Source organism: Octopus sinensis, linkage group LG3, assembly GCF_006345805.1.
Source record: "Octopus sinensis linkage group LG3, ASM634580v1, whole genome shotgun sequence".
Taxonomy (NCBI): Eukaryota; Metazoa; Mollusca; class Cephalopoda; order Octopoda; family Octopodidae; genus Octopus; species Octopus sinensis.
Genome location: NC_042999.1, coordinates 97,664,887 through 97,687,810, shown reverse-complemented (window position 1 = coordinate 97,687,810; position 22,924 = coordinate 97,664,887). Strand labels below are relative to the sequence as shown.

General features: G+C 38.9%; 1 protein-coding gene and 1 long non-coding RNA gene across 3 annotated transcripts in view; one reads left to right on the top strand and one right to left on the bottom strand.

Annotated features, from left to right (window-relative positions):
* Positions 1-556: 556 nt before the first annotated feature.
* LOC115209890 (exosome complex component RRP4) overlaps positions 557-22,924 on the bottom strand; it is a 31,764-nt gene continuing 9,396 nt past the window's right edge. The window contains exons 6-9 of one of the 2 annotated variants that reach the window (XM_029778473.2): positions 9,794-9,973; positions 4,341-4,469; positions 2,002-2,141; positions 557-1,809 (exon numbers count right to left, since the gene is read on the bottom strand). In XM_029778473.2, coding sequence (XP_029634333.1) covers positions 2,061-2,141; positions 4,341-4,469; positions 9,794-9,973 — 390 coding nt within the window. In that variant the 3' untranslated portion in view covers positions 557-1,809; positions 2,002-2,060. The remainder of the gene's footprint in view (positions 1,810-2,001; positions 2,142-4,340; positions 4,470-9,793; positions 9,974-22,924) is intronic. The other variant, XM_036501188.1, reaches the window with a different exon arrangement.
* LOC118762520 lies at positions 12,022-13,298 on the top strand. The gene is made up of 3 exons (XR_004998276.1): positions 12,022-12,365; positions 12,675-12,677; positions 13,288-13,298. It is a non-coding gene; the product is annotated as an uncharacterized LOC118762520 (long non-coding RNA).

Here is a 22,924-nt window from a genome sequence, read left to right as displayed (position 1 = left end):
TAAGAGCACCTGCGCAGTGTCATGTAAGAAACATCTGGCACACTCTGTAAAGTGGCTGGTATTAGGAAGGGCATCCAACCAAATCAGACTGGAGCCAGTGCAGCTCCCCAGCTTGCCAGCTCTGGTTAAACTGTCCAACCCATGCCAGCATGGACAACAGACGTTAAATAATGATGATACACACACACACACACAATGAGCTTCTTTAGTTTCCATCCACCAAATCCATTCATAAAATATTGCTCTGCCTGGGGCTGTAGCAGAAGATACTTCCCCAAGGTTCTACACAGTGGAACTGAACCCAAAACCATAGTTAGGAAGCAACCTTTTTAAATAAACATTTATGCCTGTACTTTTGTATATCTCTCACACACACACACACACACATATTGAAAGAGACATAGGAAAAAGGCATGAAAAATAATATTAAGAGATTTCAAATGGACATCCCCATTATCTGGCTTTGATGATTGATTGGTGATAGTTGTCATAATGGTGATGATGATGAAAATGAAAGAAATCTTTTCTGAAATTGTATGTAAAAAACAATACAATGTTTAAATGAAAAAAAAATTAATTAATAACAACATCAAATAACTGCATTTTGTTTTAAATTCTACATTGGACAGAATGTTTGTGGTACCAGATTTCTTTGATGTTCTGTTTCTGTGTGTGTGTTTTCCTCTATGTTTATAAGAGATGATGAGGAATGTCTGATTATGAGAATTAATTGAAATGGAATTTCTTAACCCTTCCACTAGATCATTTGTTTTATTTGTATATATATATTTTTTGTCATTTCTGATGACCTCCCAAGATCACAAGATAAAATTTAGACCAAGCATTATTCAAGTATCAGCCAGAGACACATACACCTCTCCCTGCCATTTGAATGACTCCCTTGCAGTCAGAGCTGTCAGGGACTATTTGAGACTGAATTTCTTTGTCTATGGTGTCAGTCTGTTGAAGAGATACCAACTTCCTTGGTTCAGTTAGTTGAGGTAAGTTTTTATACGGAGCAAGTCTTACTTTATATGACAATAACAATACTACATTATGGAACTGACATCTCTGGGGCCGCTCTTATTTAGGAAGAGGCAATATAATATTCTGATATAAAACAAGATGTTATCGTTGATGTTGTTTATCCCCAGGTCAGTCCCAAGCAAAAAGCATTCCAACCATGATAATCCAAGCCTTTTATTTCCCCAGATACAGCTAGGATCATATTATTCAATATGTCCTTTTTGTAAGACTTGAGAGATTTGCTGCTATTTCTAATAGGTAGAGTGACCATCCGTATGTTCACCCATGAAACAGAATGTTTAGAGTTGAGATTATCCACACTACTGACCACTGACTAAGCTACTATCTCAGATGGACAGCAGTGTAAAGAGAAAGATGAATATGATTGCTAAGCTTGTAATGGTGACTGTAGTGGCAGTGATGGTAATGGTGGTAGTGGTATGAGAGGAGAATTTTAAGATAAAAGATGAGATGACACAAGAGAAATTAAGGAAACTTTATGAATGTGATGATGATATTGGCTGCTGCTGAAGGTCACCAGACATAATTTATCAACTGTACATATGAAGGATGAAGCAGACAGAGATGACATGGTTGGTAATATGTAGATAGAAGAACAAACTATAAATTTTTAAAAAAAACATAACTAAATAGGAGTTGAAAGTATTGGGTGAAAATCTGATTGTGATTGTTGAACAGCTGGAACAAGCAAACTCATGGCCAGAAAGTGGAAATCAAAGGAAGAATAGTCATGTTCTTCACCATTGCTTTTGAAGCAGCCTCCTGCAAGTAAATAAACAGAAATAAAATCAGAGTCCAACATTGAGAAGCCCAATAGAACATATAGTTGTTTGGAACATGTAGTTGTTGCTACTACTACAACAGCTGTCACTTTCACTACCACTGCCACCACAACATTAATGGAATGAGAAGTTAATATTTATAGTTGGAGACTAATAGATAGCAATCACTTACCAGTAAGATCAATGGAGATTGTAGATCGATGGCTTGAATGAAAGGTGATATTCTGCTAATCAAAGAGTTTCTTGTTCAAGCCTTAACCGTGTCATCTCAACAACTTCATTCATTATTTCTGGTTTCAAGATGTCTTTACACTATAACAGAAAATGATAAATTAGGTCAGGTGACTTTCAGAGGTCAGTTCTACTGTTATACAAATGCTAGGCTCACCAGGAGCTTCAAGGTGGTCATTCAACATGCTAGAAATAGCTAACAAATCTCTCGCAAAGTTAATTTACTGTTTTAATGTTCTGCTAGATAATTTTAAAATAAATGAGGCAATTTAGTAAAATGACCATGTCATAATTAAGTTGTACCACAGCTGTGACCACTCAATGTGGAAAAGTTGCAGCTCAACCCAGAGTTAGACTCCCTGATCTTCAAACTACACACCCTGTTGAGTAAACATTACTTCAGAGAACTTTCAGAGGAACCCTAATTCAGCTGCTTGTTTCTACTACTCTTTTAATTATTACCAACAACCATGATCATAGGTGATGTGGATAGGCATGAAATCCTAATTGAAGATAGCAAATTTGGCTTTTTTACCAACCAGCATGTGCAATTCTAGCATTCAATTCAGCCTCCTGCCTTCCATCACTCATAAATATGGTCCTGAGATATTTAAGCTTCTCTCTTTATCTCAGTGATATTCCACTAACATGCAGAGTACTATGGGATGAGTTTCTTGAGAAAACAAATATTTCAATCTTCATCATCATCATCATCATCATCGTTTAACATCCGTTCTCCATGCTAGCATGGGTTGGACGGTTCGACCGGGGATCTGGGAAGCCAGAAGGCTGCACCAGGCTCCGGTCTTATCTGGCAATGTTTCTCCAGCTGGATGCCCTTCCTAACGCCAACCACTCCGTGAGTGTAGTGGGTGCTTTTTACGTGCCACCTGCACTGGTGCCAGGCGAGGCTGGCATCAGCCACCTCGGTCGCTGGTCATTTCCTCAGTGAGACCTAAAGTTCGAAGGTTGTGCTTCACCACCTCGTCCCATGTCTTCCTGGGTCTACCTCTTCCACGGGAACCCTCCACTGTTAGGGATTGGCACTTTTTCACACACCTATCTTCATCCATTCTCGCCACATGACCATACCAGCGCAATCGTCTCTCTTGCACACCACAACTGATGCTCCTTAGGTCCAACATTTCTCTCAGGGTACTAACGCTCTGTCGAGCATGCACACTGACATTACACATCCATCGGAACATACTGGCTTCATTTCTCGCAACATTAATTCACAGGAAAGAGTCGCAAGACAGATTCTTTAAGCCAAGCCAACTGGCAGGAGACCTAGAGTTAGACAAAGAACAAAATGGCTGGATAATAAACATAGTCTCAGTTTGTCATGCTTGGGAATCCAGCTGGAAAATTTAATGCTGGTTTTCTGATAGGACCCTATGAAAGAGGTGCCTGAGGACTCTACCCCCACAACCCTTCCAGGAACAGTGAGAGGAAAAGATGAATGGATTATTAAGCTGATGTTTAGAACTTAAATTTACATAAAATTTTGAAAAGTTTTTATTTAGATCACTTCAAAAAGGAAATTGGCATCAAAGGAGCCAAATGTGTTATTTAGGTCTTATATAAGACAGCATGTTTTAAGAATAAAAAACTGCAGAATCAGAGCTGGAATACCTGACTGATATTGTCATTTGATTAACTACTTCTGTAGCATAGGTGTATTCAACTAGAGTTGAGCCAGAGTGAAGGAACTATTCAAGAACATCTTCAGGAGAAATTTAGAAATTTTCTATACTTTAAATCACTACCACCATCACTATTTTGATGCCTACTTTTCCATGGGTTGCTATACAGGATCAACTTCTTACACACAATTCAAGGAATGCAGTCTGGTAACATCTAACAGACCACCTGGTGCAACCACACTATTCAGACCTTGGGAGACATTAGCTAATTCACAGTCATGAGCATCCAGACAACAATGTCAATCTTTCCCAACTATGTATGATCTACAGATATTCCAGCTGAGCATTAACTGTATCAGTTTCACCACTCTGGGCAAACGGTAGAAGCAATGAGCATTGCTTTTTCTATTGGCTAACTTACAAATTATTTCTTTTTAAAATTCTGACTTTTGCAGAGAGAAAGAAATTCATGGTTGTCAACAAAGGTAACAACTCCCTCAAATTTTCTGTTTCACATATACAGGGTGTTTGGACTAAATTTAACAGTTTGCATAAAAAGAAAAGAAAACACAATATTCTATCCAAAAACACACAGTTCCTGAAAACATAAAGGCTGCCTCATTTTGAAACTTACTGAGAATTTCAGGGAGTTATCATAGGTATACAATATGCTGGTATCAAACAACATCATCTTGTGATGGCTGAGGGCCAGGATACAGTTCCTCATGCGAGCAATCACCTCTCGGTCACCACAGGAAACTGGCTGCAAGAGAATAAACCAGAATACATCAGAACAAAACAATACAAATCTACTGAAATCATGCTATTAATCAGTTACTTTACTCATGTGCATGATACAACAGCTATAGTAAGATTTGAACACATAATAATGTGGCCAGCAGTTCAACACTTAAATCTATGTATCATATTCATTTATTTAGTTTATATCACAATTCGTGAACAACAAACATTGTCATTGTTTTTTTCTTCTTGGTAGTTTCTCAAATCCAAGAAAGAGGATTCCATAATTTCTGGTTGTGCAAGCTTCACAGATGATTTGTTTCATCATTGTTTAACATCTGTTTTCCATGCTGGCATGGGTTGGACGGTTTGACTGGAGACTGGCAAGCCAGGAGGCTGCACCAGGCTCCAATCTGATCTGGCAGGGTTTCTACAGCTGATGCCCTTCCTAACACCAACCACTCCAAGAGTGTAGTGGGTACTTTTTACATGCCACTAGCACGGGAGCCAGTCAGGTGGCACTGGCATCGGCCACGTTCGGATGATGCGTTTTACGTGCCACTGGCACGGGGAGCCACTCAGGCAGCACTGGCATCAACTCATGCATGAATGGTACTTCTTGCATGCCACCAGCACGGGAGCCAGTCAGGCAGTACTGGCATCGGACACAACTGCAATTTCCATTTTGATTTCAATTTGATTGAGATTCTGGTTGTAATTTTTATATTGATTTTACTTGACTCAATAGGTCTCCTCAAGCACGGTGTATGGCCCAACAATTCAAAGGTACTTTTTAAATGGGCTGTTTATGTAACACTGGTATAGGTTACGGCTGTAATCTCACTTTACTTGCCGGGGTCTTCTCAATCACAGCATATCTCCAGAGGCCTTGGTCTCTTGAGACCTCTGAGGCCCAACATTCGAAGGTCATGCTTCACCATCTCATCCCATGTCTTCCTGGGTCTACCTCTTCCACAGGTTCCTTCCACAGTTAGGGAGTGACACTTCTTCACACAGTTCTCCTCATTTATATGTAGTACATGACCATACCAGTGCAGCCATCTCTCTTGCACACCATATCTGATGCTTCCTATGTCCAACATTTCTCTCAGGGCACTTACACTCTGTTGTGTATGCACACTGACATTACACATCCAGCAGATCATACAAGCTTCATTTCTTTCAAGCTTGCATATGTCCTCAACAGTCACAGCCCATGTTTCACTGCCATGTAGCATGGCAGTTCAACACATGCATCATACACTCTACCTTTCACTCTGAGTAAGAGGCCCTTTGTCACCAGCAGAGGTAGGAGCTTTCTGAACTTTGTCCAGGCGATTCCTATTCTAGTGGCAGCACTTCAGAGCATCCACCCCCACTACAGACTTGGTCACCTATCAACTACTTCTAGTTTCTTCCCCTGGCATGTGATGGAATCTGTTTTCTGAACATTTTCGGTGTTTATTGCCCCTGTGCATCTGCCGCACAAAAAAACTATCATTCCAGTTAACCTCCCTTTGACGTTGCTGCACCTCTTATGCATCCATAGCTTACACTGGGTGTATCTTATGGAGTTTCTACTTACACCTTTTCTACAGATCAAGCAGGGCCATCTACCTGAAGGGGTTTGTGATTTGGTTTTTGCAATATTGACTCTAAGGCCCTTCAATTCTAAAGCTTGCTTCCACACCTGAAATTTCTTCTCTAGTTCTGGTAGTGATTCAGCTATGAGAGCAAGGTCATCAGCATAGATGAGCTCCCAGGGGCAGCCTGTCTTGAATTCCCCTGTCATTGCCTGGAGGACTATGATGAATAAGAGGGGGCTGATCCTTTGTATCCCTACTTCTACCCAGAATTCTTCACTATACTCGTTGCCAACCCTTACCTTACTGACAGCATCCCTGTACAAGGCCTGTACAGCCCTTACTAACCACTCATCTATCCCTAGTTTCCACATCACCCACCAGATAAGGAATCGGTGCTCCCTGTCGAAGGCTTTCTCCAAGTCAACAAAAGTATAGGGGTTTATTTTTGGCTAGGTATTTCTCCTGCAGTTGCTTTACCAAAAATATAGCATCATTGGTGCTGTTACCTGGCACAAAACTGGACTGCATCTCATCTAGGCTGACTCTCTCCATAATTAGTTGGGCTATTACCATCTCTGTGACCTTCATCACCTGATCCAGCAGTTTGATACCCTTGTAGTTATTTTTATCTAAAGCATCACCTTTAGCTTTGTAGCAGTTGACTATGGTGCTGGTGACCAAATGTTTGCACTGTACATTAGCTAGCTTCCTCCATCAAATTGATATTGCCTGTACAGGCACATGATGTGTCAGGTGTCAGATGTTGAAATGATCACCCACCTGTTCTGGGAATCAAAACCACATTCTTGCAATTGTGAGTGCAACACCCTAACCACTAAGTCAGGCGCCCTCAGTTGACCAAACATTGGCCTACAGCATTTCTGATGTTGACAATGACAAAGGAACATCATAAGCATCATTCACCTTTAGAGAAAGTCTGCTAAGTTAATGGTGCTTTGAATGAGTGGAGCTACAGTGGAGAGGACAGTGGTTTTATACTAGGAAATAATTGAAGTACGACAGAAGTAGTCCAAAATGGGTTTTTTGTTGTAGCTGCAGGGCTACTAACATTTTAGAAGAGTGGGTGAAAGTAACAGGGATGAAGCTAGAAAGAAAGACCATATATTATATATATATATATAAACCATGAAGGATATGAAGATGGAGAAAGCCCCTAGCCCATCAGAAATCACTGCTGAGATGCTAAAAAATATCTGGCAGAGTAGGATATGGTCTAGTCACACATATAGTTAATCAGGTTGTCCACAAGGGAGTCATGCCCAATGACTGGTGCAGCAGCACCATAGTCAACTGCTACAGAGATAAAGGTGATGCCTTAGACAGAAATAGTTAAAGAGGTATCAAATTGTAGGACCAGGTGATGAAAGTTAAAGAGAGAGTCATAGATCAATTAATTAGGAAAAGAGTTAGTCTAGATGAGATACAGTTTGGTCTTGTGCCAAGGAGAAACACTACTGATGCTATATTCCTATTAAGGCAATAGCAAGAGAAGTACTTAGCCAAAAGTAAACCTCTGTACTTGGTTTTTGTTGACATGGGAGAAAACCTCTGACAGGGTCCTCTGCTCCCTTATTTGGTTGTCAATGCAGAAGCTAGGGATAGATGAGTGGTTGGTGAGAGCTGTACAAGCCAAGTACAGGGATGCTGTTAGTATGGTGAAAGTTGGCAGAGAGTATAGCAATGAATTCAGTGTACAAAGTAGGAATTCAACAAGGATCAGTTCTCAGCCCCAAAGAATTTCAGACAGGCTGCCATTGGGAGCTCCTCTATGAAGATAACTTTGTTCTTATAGCTGGATCATTACCAGAACTAGAAGAAATTTCAAGTGTGGAAGCAAGGTCTGGAATCAAAGGGCCTCAGAGTTAATGTAGCAAAGACCAAAGTCTTAGTAAGTAGGAAAACAGACAAATCACAAATCCCTTCAGGGAGATGGCTCTGCTCAATATGTGGAAGAGATGTAGGTCAAAACTCCATAAGGTATACCCGGTGCAAGCTATGGATACATAAAAGGTACAGCAGTATCAAAGGTTAACAGTAGTCTTTGTGTGTGACAGGTGTATAAGTACAATAAACACTAGAAATGTACAGAAAACAGACTTCGTCAAATACTCAGGGGGATTCTTAGAAATAGTAGATAGTTTCTATTACCTAGGTGACCAAGTAAGCAGTGGAGGTGGATGCTCTGATTGTGGAGCCTGCTAGAATAAGAATAGGCTGGGTGAAGTTCAGAGAGCTGCAACCTTTGTTGGTAACAAAGAGCCTCTTCCTGAGCATGAAAGACCGGTTATGAGGTATCTGTGTGCAAACAGCCATGCTACATGGCAGTGAAACATGGGCTGTGACTGCAGAGGACATACAAAGGCTTGAAAGAAATGAAGCTAGTATGCTCCACTGGATGTGAAATGTCAGTGTTTATGTATGACAGAGTGTAAGTGCCTTAAGAGAAAAATTGGGTATAAGAAGTATCAGATGTAGCGTGCAAGAGAGAAGACTGTGCTGGTATGACCATGTGATGTGTATAATTGAGGACAGCTGTGTAAAGAAGTACTGATCTCTCACTGTCAAGGGAAACTGTAGAAGAGGGAGACTTTGGAAGATATGGGATGAGATGGTGAAATATGATCTTTGGATATTGAGTCTTACAGAGTTGATGACAAGTGACTTAGACTTTTGGCAATTTGCTGTGCTTGAGAAGATGCATCAAGCTAAGTGAAATCATAGTTGTGGTCAGTGCCAGTGAAATATAAAAGGCACCCACAACATTCTGTGGAATGGTTGGCATTAGGAATGGCATCCAGCTATAGAAACCAAGCCAAAACGGACTGGAACCTGCTGCAGCTCCCCAGCTTACCAGTTCTAGTCAAACCATCTAACCCATGCCAGCATGGAAAACAGACACTAAATGATGATGTGCAGGCATGGAAATGTGATAAGAAGTTTGTTTCTCAACCGCATGGTTTCAGATTCAGTGCTACTGTGTGATACCTTGGACAAGTGTCTTTTACTACAGCTCCAGGCCAACCAATGTCTAGTAAGGGGATCTGGTAGGGGAAATTTGAAAGAAGCCTGTTGTGTATGTGTGTGTGTGTGTGTGTGTGTTACCATCTCCTTGTCATGACATAATGCAATAGTTGCAAACGAGTGTTACTGTCATGCAAGTGGTCTCCTTCATTTCCAATCTTCCGTGAAAAACATGTCTAACCATGGAAAAATATTACCTTACTTGAAAACAGGTGAAAATTGGTGACAGGAAGGACATCTAGTTGTAGGAAATCAGCCTTATCAAATTCTATCCAACCCATGAGAGCATGAAATAATGAACATTGAAATTATGATAGTAAATATATTATTTATTGAGTTAGCAAAACAATCATACATCCAATATGCCAAGCCTTACAAAGGCTTTGACAGAGGACCAGAATATGTGGCACATTGCTATACTCAAGAAGACCCACCCACTACAACACACTTTAGATCCTAAAACCAAGGTGTCTTGTAAAAAGCATTGGTGTGGGTGCTGGTGCCACATAAAAGCACCCAGCACATTCTATAAAATGGTTGGCATTAAGAAGGACATCCAGCTTGTAGAAACCATCCCAAAACAGGCTATGGGACTGGTGTGGACCCTGACCTTGTCAGTTCCTGTCAAGCTATCTAATTCATGTCAGCATGGAAAATGCACATTGTCTTTATTCATCATCATTATCAATCACCAACATTTAAAGAAAATGATACTTACAGACAGATTTTGTTCATAACCTCCACCAGACTCTTCATCCTCCTCTGGAGAGATTGGGGCTATCCAGATGTAACCATTGTTTCCAAGAATAATGTGTGCACCACATGGTAAATTATGGAAATGAGTCTTTCGGCGCTTCACCAATGATGGGGATACAGTCACTAATGAACCTTGACTCAGCTGAAACATAAATATTATTTTTATTTTTCAGGAAAAAGAATGTGTCTGTGGATTGAATAAATGTCATAACTGACTTCTGACATATTTGATCTTAGGGATGCACAGAATTCTCTAAGAACATCAAGTCCAATTTTATTCTTTTGGATAGCTTCACAATTTTACACTCATTTTTTCTTGCTTGTATTGGCAACATATTGTACTTGTTGCAAATATTTTTTTATATGTGGATGTCCTTTCTACAAAAAGCAGTAATCAGTGAAAGTAGAGAGTTTTGTTTATAAGATCTTGTGATCAGTGGTCCCATTTTTTGTTTAATCTCATGAGCATTCTAACACAAAATGACAATAACAAATGTGCCTTAAAATGAAAGTTGAAATTTTCAGACAACCAAACACTTGAATGCTGTGATATTCATGCCTATCTCAAGAGTATTATAATCAGTATTTTCATCCATCCAAAGTTAAGTACTCAAGTCAATATAATCTACAATACCTCTTCCCTAAAATTTGTGGAGTCATGCCTACAAGTCAGGTAATGTATCAGTGGTTGTTAAAGACTAATAATGAGGAAGACCAATAAAGTTCTTGTGGAAACTCTAGGCATCAACAAGAATCAACTGGCTTATCTGAGCCAGAAGAGTTTCAACCCAAAAACTATGGACAACTAAAAATCCCTTGATGGCAGTACTACTGGGGGCACTCTGCCCATTGAAGATAAATTCTACAGGCACAGAAGTGTAGTTGCCAGATCTGTCAGAGATGTACACAAAGTAAAAAAAAAAACTTTCTACAAGTAACTCATTTAGTGTCCAAGCAATGTTGGCATGTTGAGTTTTGTTAAAGAGCTGATGCTAACAAGTCAAGTCCATTGTGATGATTGCTATGCTACCTTTCTTTGGTTGGGGATAGAGCCAAAAGACATTTTCCTCTGTGAGACAGCTATAATGTAAGAAGTTATGGTAGATATGACAGAACAGACTGAGAACAAACACTTACCTCTCCAAGTAATCCCTCAATGACTTTTTAAAGTTCAAATTTAAAGAAGATGAAAGTGAAGATGGAGGTGTTACTCTTAAGTAAATTTGATGAAAGATGGATGAGAATGGTGAGCATGACTAAAGTGATTAGGACTACACTCAGCTTGGGTTTGAAGACCCACAAGATGACAGTTAATAGAAAGCAAAGTAATCCTGGATCTCTGGAGTACTTTGCTAGGCTCTTGATGGCCATCCCTACAAATGAACAACCTTTCATTCTTCTTATTTTATTGTGAAATTTAGTTATTATTTTGCTTTTTTACTCACTGTAAATCCTACTGTTTTATATTATACTTTATCCTTGCACGGCCCACAATATCTTGGGCCTTTATAGCCAATAAAAGAAAAAAGAACATTGACAACTGAAATTTAGAGTCACATGTGCCACATTCCAAATAATTAACTTCCAGGTCTTGTTTAATTGAGGCGTTTAGTAACAGAGTGTCGTAAGTGCCACCCCAACCATTTTTGAGGTTAGTATATCATTTTCTTTGTCTCAATGTCTAGAGGAAGAACCGGTGAGCTTGCAATAAGGTCAAAAATTTGGCTGAAAATATTGTACTTCAATGCTATTGACACAACACTTATTCACCCAAACTCAGACCATCATAAGCACACATGCTCAATCAATAACCCTGTATCGTTTACTCATTTTCTAATATTCCTCGTTACCATCGTAATGGGCTATTATCTTTATTATCTTGCCTTACTCATCAAACCCAAAAGGGATGCAAGACAAAGTCAACCCTAAATAGCATTAAGTCTAACTACTATCTTAATATTACTGGCGTAATGACCCTCTCAAGATATAAGATTTGTTTTTAACATATGAATTCGCATTAAGGATCTTGCAAATCAAATATGAAACCAAAATATTTAACAACTATTCCTGACAAAAAAAAATAATTTCAAACATTTTCAGAGACTGACAATTTGGTTGATCTTACTACTGGGTCATCCCATAAATAATGCAGTTTTTGAAATTCCATGAACTAAAAGTCGGAGAGGGATTAGAAAAAAACTACCTATATCAACTTACTATAAAAGCAGGTAGTAATTTTACCTTGTCCTTATTCTTAGTGCAACTTCTGAAGAGTGCAGTTCGATTTTAATAGTTACTTTTTCAAAACTATACTGGAAGTGACAAAGGAGCATATTCGGCATATTTTGCTTTATGATTTCAATAAAGGCAACAACACAACGGAAAGTGCAAGGAATAGTAATGCAGTATATGGGGATCAGACAACAAGCATAAGCCAGTGTCAACAGTGGTTCCAGAAATTCTGAGGCAGAAACTACAGCCTAGAAGACAAGCCTCATCCTGGAAGATCTGTAAAGCTTGACAAGGACATCCTGGTGGAACAAATCCCATCGCAACTGTTGAGGAACTAGCAGAGAAACTTGGATTCGGTCATTCAACCATTCATCGACACCTGCGTACCATCGGAATAATCAGCAAATTGGGTCAATGGGTTGCTCACAAACTTCCCGAGTCTTATCGCGCGCAAAGTGCAAATACGTGCTCTTTTTTGCTGTCACGTCTCACAAATGAACCTCTTTTGGACCAAATAGTGACTGGTGACAAGAAATGGGTTCTCAATAAAAATGTCAAGCGCTGAAGACAGTGAGTTGGAAAAGGAGAAACACCAGCAGCCCAGGCTAAAGAAAGTCTTCACCCACATAAGGTATTGTTTTCTCTTTGGTGGGATATGAAAGGTTTAGTCCACTTTGAATCTTTAAACCCAAACCAAATGATAACAAAGGAGATCTACTGCAAGCAGCTTGAATGGCTTAAGACAGTGCTAGAAGAAAACGACTATCTTTGGTTTCAAGACAAAAGGTGTTCTTCCATCAAGATAATGCTCAGCCACATACAGCAAGGATGACATTCCAAAGGCTGGAGCAGTTTGAATGGGAAACGATGAATGGGAAACGATTGCTAGACATTGCCCCATCTGATTATCATTTATTCCGCAGTCTTCACAATCATTTGGACGGAAAAAATATGAATTCTGTAGACGTGGTCAGAACAGTACTAGAGGAGTATTTTTCGTCATGGACAAGTGAATTTTGGAAGAGGAGCCTTGCAAGTCTACCAGATAGATGGAAGAGTATTGTAGAAAATGAAGGAGAGTATATTTTAGATTAAAAAAGAACCTTTTTTATCTTGGTTTTGAAAAATAAAAGAAGTCTAAAAAAAAACGCATTATATATGGGATGACCCAATACTTGGGTCATCCCATATATATTTATCAACTCAATGACAAAAAAAAAAGAGACACTGGTGGAGCTTGAACACAGAATGTTAAGGAGATATATAATAAAAAATATCTAATGGTTAGCGAGTAGAATAGTGAAGAAAATAAAGTGCGAATAAGCTGTGGTTTACAAACAACACTAATGTCCTTGAAAATGGAATGAATGTTATAATTCTTACTCTATCACATTCTGAAAAGGTTGATACTCCTGCTCAAGAACAGTTAAGTAGTTCATTTCGTAGGGGTAATATTTTAACAAGGTTAAGGGGACGTAACTCCAGGCGGTATTCAATAGTAGTAGAGGCATTAGTAAAAAAAAATAGGTTGGAAACGTTACATTACCATGTAAAAATGGAGTGGATATCCATGTTTTTATATTTACTGAAAGGATTTTTATTTTCTCAGGTAAAATGCTTAAATCTACATGCACCTATTTCACCAAACTGTTGAAGAACAGCTACTAAGTTTATTGCAGTTATGTTGCTTTCAATAAACTAGTGGCCTCTCCAAAAATATAATTACCAAGGATCAAAGTGCAGGTTCAACTTCACATAATTCACAAGAAAAATCTTTTTTCTTTTGTGAATCGTTGAGAATGTAATTTCTATTTATAAAGATAAAAACATGAAAGAATGTTATCTTCCTGATTACGATTATCTTTGCAATTACCAAATAGCAAGTTCCTCAGCTCATTGGGTGATAGACGTGGCCCACTGGAGACTATAATCAGATAGTGTATCTTGATGAAATAAGTCAAACTGAACTCCTCTTTCTCAGGGCTGCAGCCAAAGGATTTAAATTCAGTATTGAATGTTAATTTATCATTTTACAGCAATGCCAATGGTTTCCATAACAATTACGTCCACCCTAGTGTGTATTTTCTAGACATCATAATATTCCTTATACATTATCAAATGCATCCATTGAGACAGGTGGATGGCAGAATTGGTAGAGCATTGAGCAAAACACTTAGTGATATCTGGTTACTTCCCTTGTTCTGATTTCAAATCTCTTCTAAGTTATCTTCATATTTCAACCCCCAAAAGTTGATGAAAAAAATACTAGAGTTGATTACATCGGCCCTAATATTCATTTATCAGTGTTCGTCCAAGGACTGAAACTAATAAATAAATGGTAGGATATAATGTCAAACATCATAGAGCAGTAATTAACCAAGCACTTTTGACAGAAAATGCTCCCTTTTCCTCTTTTACTAGTTTCATCTTGAGAGTAATGGTCATGCTGGAACACCATGAATTTGTGTTGCCAAACCTTCATTAATCTGCCTTTAATAGTTGACTTTTGGTGAATAACAGAGTTTGATGTTGCTGCCTTCACTTGCACTTCCTGCTGTGAAAGATGGTTCATCTGGGACTCTTGATAGTGGGAGACCTAGTACCATTTTGAAGACATCTACATCCACCCCATGTAGATCTCACAACTAGTTCAGGAAGATACTGAAGAGCTGAGCCCTTGAATCCCAAGCTATTGTAATATCTAAGACACAGTTCAATATATTTTTTCTTTTAATTGTTTTACTGAGAAAATCATGTCCACTGTACTCCAATATAATATTTAAAACCAAATTGTGTTTGGGAGTAGCATTGATGGGTAAATATCTTTCAATAACCAATTCAAAAGTAGTCCAGTGAAACTTTTGCAACAAACTCCAAGAGAATAATACAGGATAAATGACAACTACAAATTTAATCTTTGGATTTTGTATATTGAGACAAGAACTCCACCAATCCACCATTGTGGCATAGGTGTTTCTTCTCAGCTGTAATAGTAAGTATGGCAGACAAAATCGTTCCATCTAATATAATTTATAGCAGATCTATTGAAATACCAGCTACTCCTGGCACCTTGTTGGACTGCCAGAACTATTTCATCCTCTGTGCTGTGAGGTGCAGTCAAGACTATGTGGTTAAGAATTTTGCTTCACAACTACACTTTTTGGGGTTCATTCCTACTCTGAGACACCATGAGCAAGTATTGTCTATTATAGCCTTGAGCTGACCAATGTGAGTGAAACTGATAGACATTAACTGTACGTATATCATCTTGCTTTAATATATATTGTGTTTTTAACACAACAGGTCTATGAAGAGATTTTATCTCAGACAATTCCACAGCATTATGCCTTCTAATGGTGAATATACAATTAGTATGATAGACAGATAGTGACTGATTGAAAACTGTTTCAATTGCATGTAGCAAGTTTCTCTACTGCCTGGCAAGCTTCTGCAATACCAGTGTTATATTCACTGCTTCTTATATATCAAAGCATATATTTTGTTAAAGTAGGAAACAATTGAGTGTAAAGCATTCACAAACCTTAACAAAAGCAAAACAGTCTCATTCTCATGAGTCACTACAGCAACAATGTTCATCTCACTCTGATATATAGTATGTTTTTAACATGCCAACGATGAGATTTTATTTCAGACAATTCCACAGTTTCATGCCTTCTAATAGTGTGTATACTTTAAGTATGATACACAAATGGTGATTATATATATATATATATATATGAACTTTTTCCATCCTATTCTCATAGAATAAGAACAGAGTGGAGTTATCATCTTTGTTGCTTACAAAAGGTATCATCCTCAAAATGCAAGGCAGACTATGATGCTTGTGTACACACACCAATGCTACATGGCAGTCAGACATAGGCTGTGAATACAGAGGGCATGCAAAAGACTTGAGAGGAATGAAGCTAATATGCTCCAATGCAATATCAGTGTGCATGTACAACAAAGTGCACATGTTAAGAGAATAATTGTACATAAGAGGAATCAGCAGTAGTATGCAAGACAGAAAACTGTACTGATGTGGTTATGTGATGCATATGGATGAGGACAGCTGCATAATGGAGGGCTGATTGCTTAAAGTGGATGGAACTTGTGGAAGCAAGAAACCTTGAAAGACATGGGATGAAGTAGTGAAAGTTGATCTCAAGATGTCAATCCTCAAGGCGGAGATAGCAAAAGAACTGCAATGATTGGCATTTGACTGTGCTCAATAAAATGTTACCGCAAAAGTGAGGTTCTATAATCCCTGCACTCAATCTGCCCATGTCAAGCTCTTCCTAACACCCATCCCTCCATTACTCTTCCAACAATGTCACTATCCAACGGCTATAATCATGACTGCAGAATCTGCACATATTCCCTACCCTTTGTGCAACCAGTTACCTCCCCCTGTCCCTGAAACCACTTCCTTTAAACATTCATCCCTGATTCTAAATATCATCCTTTATTTTCCACTGATCACTCCTTCCTGTGACTCCTCACCTCATCCTCATTTTTAACACTCTTTTATATCTGCAATCACTCTCAACACCCTTTCATAGCTGTTTTCAACGTCCCCGACAAATACCACCATCTTCACCACACCCCTACTCACTATAGCTACCACTTATGTATCTCTAACCTCCATCTCTGTTCTTGTACATCTCACACACCACTCACCCACTCAGCACATCATCTGCCTATTTACTGGTCTATCTACAGGTTTCTTTATGCTGCTGCTCTCCAAACTACCTGCAGTGCCACTTATCACCTCCGCTTACCTGAACTACTTCTGTTACTTTCACCCCTACACTGATATTTCCCATCAATCACACTCCACTCTTGCACATCAATCACTACATTAACCTCTAACCCCCAACTTTAATCATCTGTCACTCTCCCCTCACATTTCTATGAATATATCCACCTACTCCTCCCTTCTCCTGATCTTCAGTTATATATTCTCTCATATTCACCTTGAAAGTATACTGATACCTCATCACCAACATCATTATCTTCTTTCCAGTTACTCTCACCTACTTCAATCTAATGCAAGGTTGACATGTATCTCTTCAATAGTAAAACCCCTGTGCCTGTCCTTCTATCATATTGTAGCAGTTCAACACCTGGCATAAAGCTAGTTCCCAATCTACTTCAAACCCACTCAGCCAAGAGTGCTTCTTCTTTTTCTGTCTGGCAAGTTACTTGGCCACCTCACTAGTATCAGTGTCTTGAAGAAAGAACCCAATATACACTGCAAAGTGGTTGGTACTAGGAAGGACATTAGAATGCACTGCAGTCCTCTAACTCACTACATCCTGTCAAACTGTCAAATGATGATTATAAACACTTGAACATCAGTCACACCCCAATATTTTCAGTTAGAATCAAGCACAATTAATAATAATGTGACTTATACACAAGTAAATATGATATATGTGCAGTAAATATGATATATAAAATGTGCAGTAAATAGACACCATCAACTGCTAGTGGGGGCAAGCGAGAGGTAGTAGATAGCTTGTTATCTAGGTGACCAAGTTAGTAGCAGAGGTGGATGCTCTGAGAGTGTAGCTGTGAGAAGATTAAACTGGGCAAAGTTAAGGGGCCTATCTCTCGGAATAAAATCAGATTGTATGATGCCTGTGTGCAAACAGCTATGTTACATGGCAGTGAAACATGGGCTGACAGCTGAGGACATGCGTAGGCTTGAAAGAAATGAAGCCAGTATGCTTCACTGGATGTGCAAGAAAGACAATTGAGCTGATATGGTCATGTGATACATATGGATGAGGATAGCTGTGTAAAGAAGTGCCAATCTCTAACTGTGGATGGAACCTATAGTAGAGGTAGACCCATGAAGACATGGGAAGGGATGGTGAAGCATGATCTTCGAACTTTGAGCCTCACAGAGGCAATGATTAGCGACTGGGACCTTTGACAATATGTTGTGCTTGAGAAGAAGACCTATCAAGCCAAGTGAAATCGTAGTCATGACTGATGATGGTGACATGTAACTGGCACCCATGCTGGTGGTGCATAAAGAGCACCTTTTGAGTGTTGGCCTCATGGAGGTAAAGCGGTTGAGATCCTTTCAAGTGTTGGGCCTCATGGAGGCAAGTTCTTTTCAAGCATTGGGCCTCATAAAAGCTAAGTGGCTGAGTCCCTTTCGAGTGTTGTGCCTCTCAGAGGCAATGACTGAGACCTTTGGCATTGTATCGTGCATGAGAAGACCCATCAAGCTGAGCAAAATCAGTCATGGCAGATACTGGTGTCACACAAATGGCAACTGTGCAGGTGAGACGTAAAAGAGGTTGGCATTAGGAAGAGCATCCAGCCATAGAAACCATGCCAGATCAGACTGGAGTCTGGTGCAGCTTTCCAGTCTGCCAGCCGTGGTCAAACTATCCAACCCATACCAGCATGGACAACAGACATTAAATGATGATGATGATGATACACACACACACACATATATATATATATATATATATATATATTATATATATATATATATATATAGATATATAGGCGCAGGCATGGCTATGTGGTAAGAGCTTGCTTCTGAACCAAATGGTTCTGAGTTCAGTCTCACTGTGTGGCACCTTGGGCAAGTGTCTTCTACTATAGCCTCCGGCTGACCAAAGCCTTGTAAGTGGATTTGATAGATGGAAACTGAAAGAAGCCTGTCGTATGTGTGTGTGTGTGTATATATATATATATATATAAAATAAAAATGTATATATATATATTTATGTGTGTGTGTGTGTCTGTGTTAGACCCACCCCCACCCCACCGTCACTTGACAACTGATGTTGGTGTTTTTATGTCCTCGAAACTTAGCAGTTCGGCAAAAGAGACCGATAAAATAAGGACAAGGCATACAAAGAATAAGTCCTGGGGTCGATTTGTTCGACTAAAGGTGGTACTCCAGCATGGCCACAGTCAAATGACTGAAACATGTAAAAGAATATGTAATATATATATATATATATATTCCAGTACAGAAAACAGATTCCATCATGTTCCTGGGATAGAAACAAGAAGTAATTAATAGCTTCTGCTACCTAGGCGACAAAGTCTGTAGTGGGGGTGGTTGCTCTGAGAGTGTAGCAGCTAGAATAAGAATAGCCTGGGCAAAGCTCAGGGAGCTCCTACATCTGCAGGCAACTAAGGGCCTCTCGCTCAGGATGAAAGGTAGACTGTATGATGCATGTGTGCAAACTGCATTGCTACATGGCAGTTCATGCTGAGGAATGCGTAGCCTAAAAAAAATGAAGCTAGTATGATCCGCTGGATGTGTAATGTCAGTGTGCATACACAACAGAGTGTATGTGAGAGAAAAGTTGGGCATAAGAAGCATCAAATGTGGTGTGCAAGAGAGATGACTGTGCTGGTATGGTCATGTATTACATGTGGATGAGGACAGCTGTGTAAGGAAGTGCCATTCCCTAACTGTAGAAGAAACCTGTGGAATTGTGGAAGAGGTAGACCCAAGAAGCCATGGGATGAGGTGGTGAAGTATGACCTTCGAACATTGGGCCTCACAGAGGCAATGACAGGAGACCGAGACCCTTGGAGATATGCTGTGATTGAGAAGACCCAGCAACTAAAGTGAGATCACAGCCACAGATGTCCAGCCCAGTTAAGAGCTCCCCTGATGCGTCATGCAACATGATATACTCGGGAAGATGTGTCAAGTAAAACCAATATCATAGCCGTGCCCAGTGCCTGACTGGCTACCGTGCCGGTGGCACGTAAAAAGCACCATCCAAATGTGGCTGATGCCAGTACATCCTGACAGGACCCGGTGGCACGTAAAAAGCACAATCCGAACATGATCAATGCCTGGCCTGCCTGACTGGCTCCTGTGCAAGTGGCACATAAAAAGCACACACTACACTCTCAGAGTGGTTGGTGTTAGGAAGGGCATCCAACTATAGAAACACTGCCAGATCAGATTGGAGACTGGTACAGCCGTGGGCTCTCCAGATTTGTCAAACCGTCCAACCCATGCCGGCATGGAAAACGGACGTTAAGCGATGACGATGATGTACTATATTTAGTAGTATATATGTTGCACCCTAGTATTTTGAGTTAGAATCAAGTATATGATAGTGCAACTTATACATAAGTGTGTGTATATATATATAATCAAAATAAGCAACAAGAATGACTCCAGTAATTTGGTACAATTGTTTCGCACTACATCATTTTATTTAATGTTGTAAGTATTAAAACAGGTTTAAGATGCTGAGTATTCATCAGCCAATTATAGAGGTTTTCCATTAATACAAAAGTTTTCAAATCAAGTGGCAACATTATAGAGAAGGTAGATATACAGACAAAGATGTAGATTTAAATTCTAAGAACATATGAGGTAATTTTTTCTCTAATTTACACTCTCTGTAAATGGGATTAATGACCATTTGACACTGGCCTAGTTTCTCTCACCAAATAGTAGTAATTGGCATTTTGTTAGTGAATTCCTATTATGGTATTCTGAAACCTCCTTTACCCCATTCCTACAATTAAAAAATCTTTATTACTTCTAACCTTATAACATTTAGGAACAGCCATATCTTGGTCAGTCAGTGGAAGGACTTCACTACCTCATATGTTCTTAAAATTTAAATCTACATCTTTGTCTGTATATCTACCTTCTCTATAATGTTGCCACTTGATTTGAAAACTTTTGTATTAATGGAAAACCTCTATAATTGGTTGATGAGTACTCAGCATCTTAAATCTGTTGTAATACTTACAACATTTAATAAAATGATGTAGTGTGAAACAATTGTACCAAATTACCGGAGTCATTCTTGCTGCTTATTTTGATTATAATCACCCCACAAATTTTTATGGATAACACCATACAAAATTCTGGTGCATCTAAATTAAGTACCATATTCACTCGAATCTAAATTTTTGCTGAACTTATATATATATATATATATATAAATATATATATATATATATATATTTGGTGTGTATATGCATGTAAATGTATCTTGACATCATGTGATGATTAGTAGAAGCATCACTGTCATACAAGCATTGGAAACAGGAATGGTTTGATGACAAGAAAGACATCTGGCTGTAGAAAATCCGCCTAAGCAAATTCCATCTGGTCCAGGCAAGGAAGGAAAAGTGGGTGTTAAATGATGATGATAATGATATATTATACATGTATATAACACAAGTATTTACCTTAATTTTCTTTCCCCGAGAGAGGGGAATGAATTATCTGCTGGATGCTTTTGAAATACGAAATTAGAGGAGAATTTGTTTATGAATGTCAGGCAAACTTTAATAGTAAGGCTTAAAGTCACGACTATCAACTCTGTACTTGCTATTACTGGGTATACTGTGTGTGTGTGTGGAGCGCACGCGCGAACATGCATCAAAACGAGAGGAGTTTTGTTTCTGAAACACAAAACAAGTCTAAGGGAGATAATCACTTAACTGTTCAAAGACATCTTTTTCTATGAACCTTATATTTCAATTTTCAAAATATAATAAGTTTTTAACGAAGAACGTGACAGATTGCTTGAAGCATTGTGATACAGGAGTAAAATAACAAATATTGAAGATGAAGAGCTTCTTACAAGGCAGAAGGGAAAGTAACGTGAACCTTTACATATTTCAGGCACAAACGCTCTTGATCAAAAGTGAACAGCTTAAAGAAATGAAAGTTTACACAGATCTTGCAATGTATGGCACCTTAGTCAAATGTCAGAGCCCTTGGTCGACCGAAGCCTTGTAAGTGGACTTGGTAGACAAAAACTGAAAGAAGCACGCTGTGTGTTTTTTTTATTTATATATATATATATATATATATCTTTATATATAAAAGTGAAGTTGTGTGTCTCCTACGATTTAGATTCGTAACTACTCCCACATTTTGCAGTGCAGTGTAACCAAAAGCGGGTATCTTATAGTCGTGGTTCATATCGAGCCCTTCTGGGTATTAGCGCGCGTCTACGATGAGTCTACGATTTAAAAAAAAATTTACCATAATTTTTTCCCATTTTTAGTGCAATTTTTTGCTATTATATAAGGGAAGTAACTCTCTAAAAATGCTTATATAGTTTTTTCCCTTACAAACCCGAGCAACGCCGGGCGATACTGCTAGTTATATATATATATGTATATATATTATATATGTATAAAATGTTTGTATGTATATGTATACATCATCCATTGTCCATGCCAGCATGAGTTGCACAATCTAATGAGCTGGTAAACCAGAGAACTGTGCCATCACTATTGTCTGTTTTGACATGGTTTCTACAGTTGGATACCCTACAAAGTGTACCGGGTGCTTTTTTCATGGCACTAGCATTAGTGGTGGGGGTCACCAAGTAACTTGCAAGACAAAATCCCTTCAAAGGGGAAGATAGATGGTGGTGAATACTTCAGGACATACTCTTAACCTTTTGTTACTGTATTTATTTTGAGATGCTCTGTTTTTTCTTTCAATTTAAATATAACAAAGAATTTAGTAAAATAACTTAGTTATCATTCAGTTAGTGTTAGGAACATAAATTGTGACTAAGGTTTGGTAGAAGATTTTAATTCAAAACTTATGAAAACAAGACATTTGTACTCAGAGCCAGATTCAGCCAGGTTGATAACTAAAGGGTTATGGTACAGTGTGTGAGGGGGGGGGGTTGAATATAGTTTGGAGTGATACAGTAGATTGGACAGAGTGAGTGGGCAAGAGGGGAACAGAGCACAAGTTTCATGGGAATGTGAGGATAGTTACAGATGGGATAGAGGTGACTATGGTATGTGTGTCTCTGTGCATGTGTTTGCCTGCCACCACTGCCCGATAACCAGTGTTGGTTTGTTTACATCC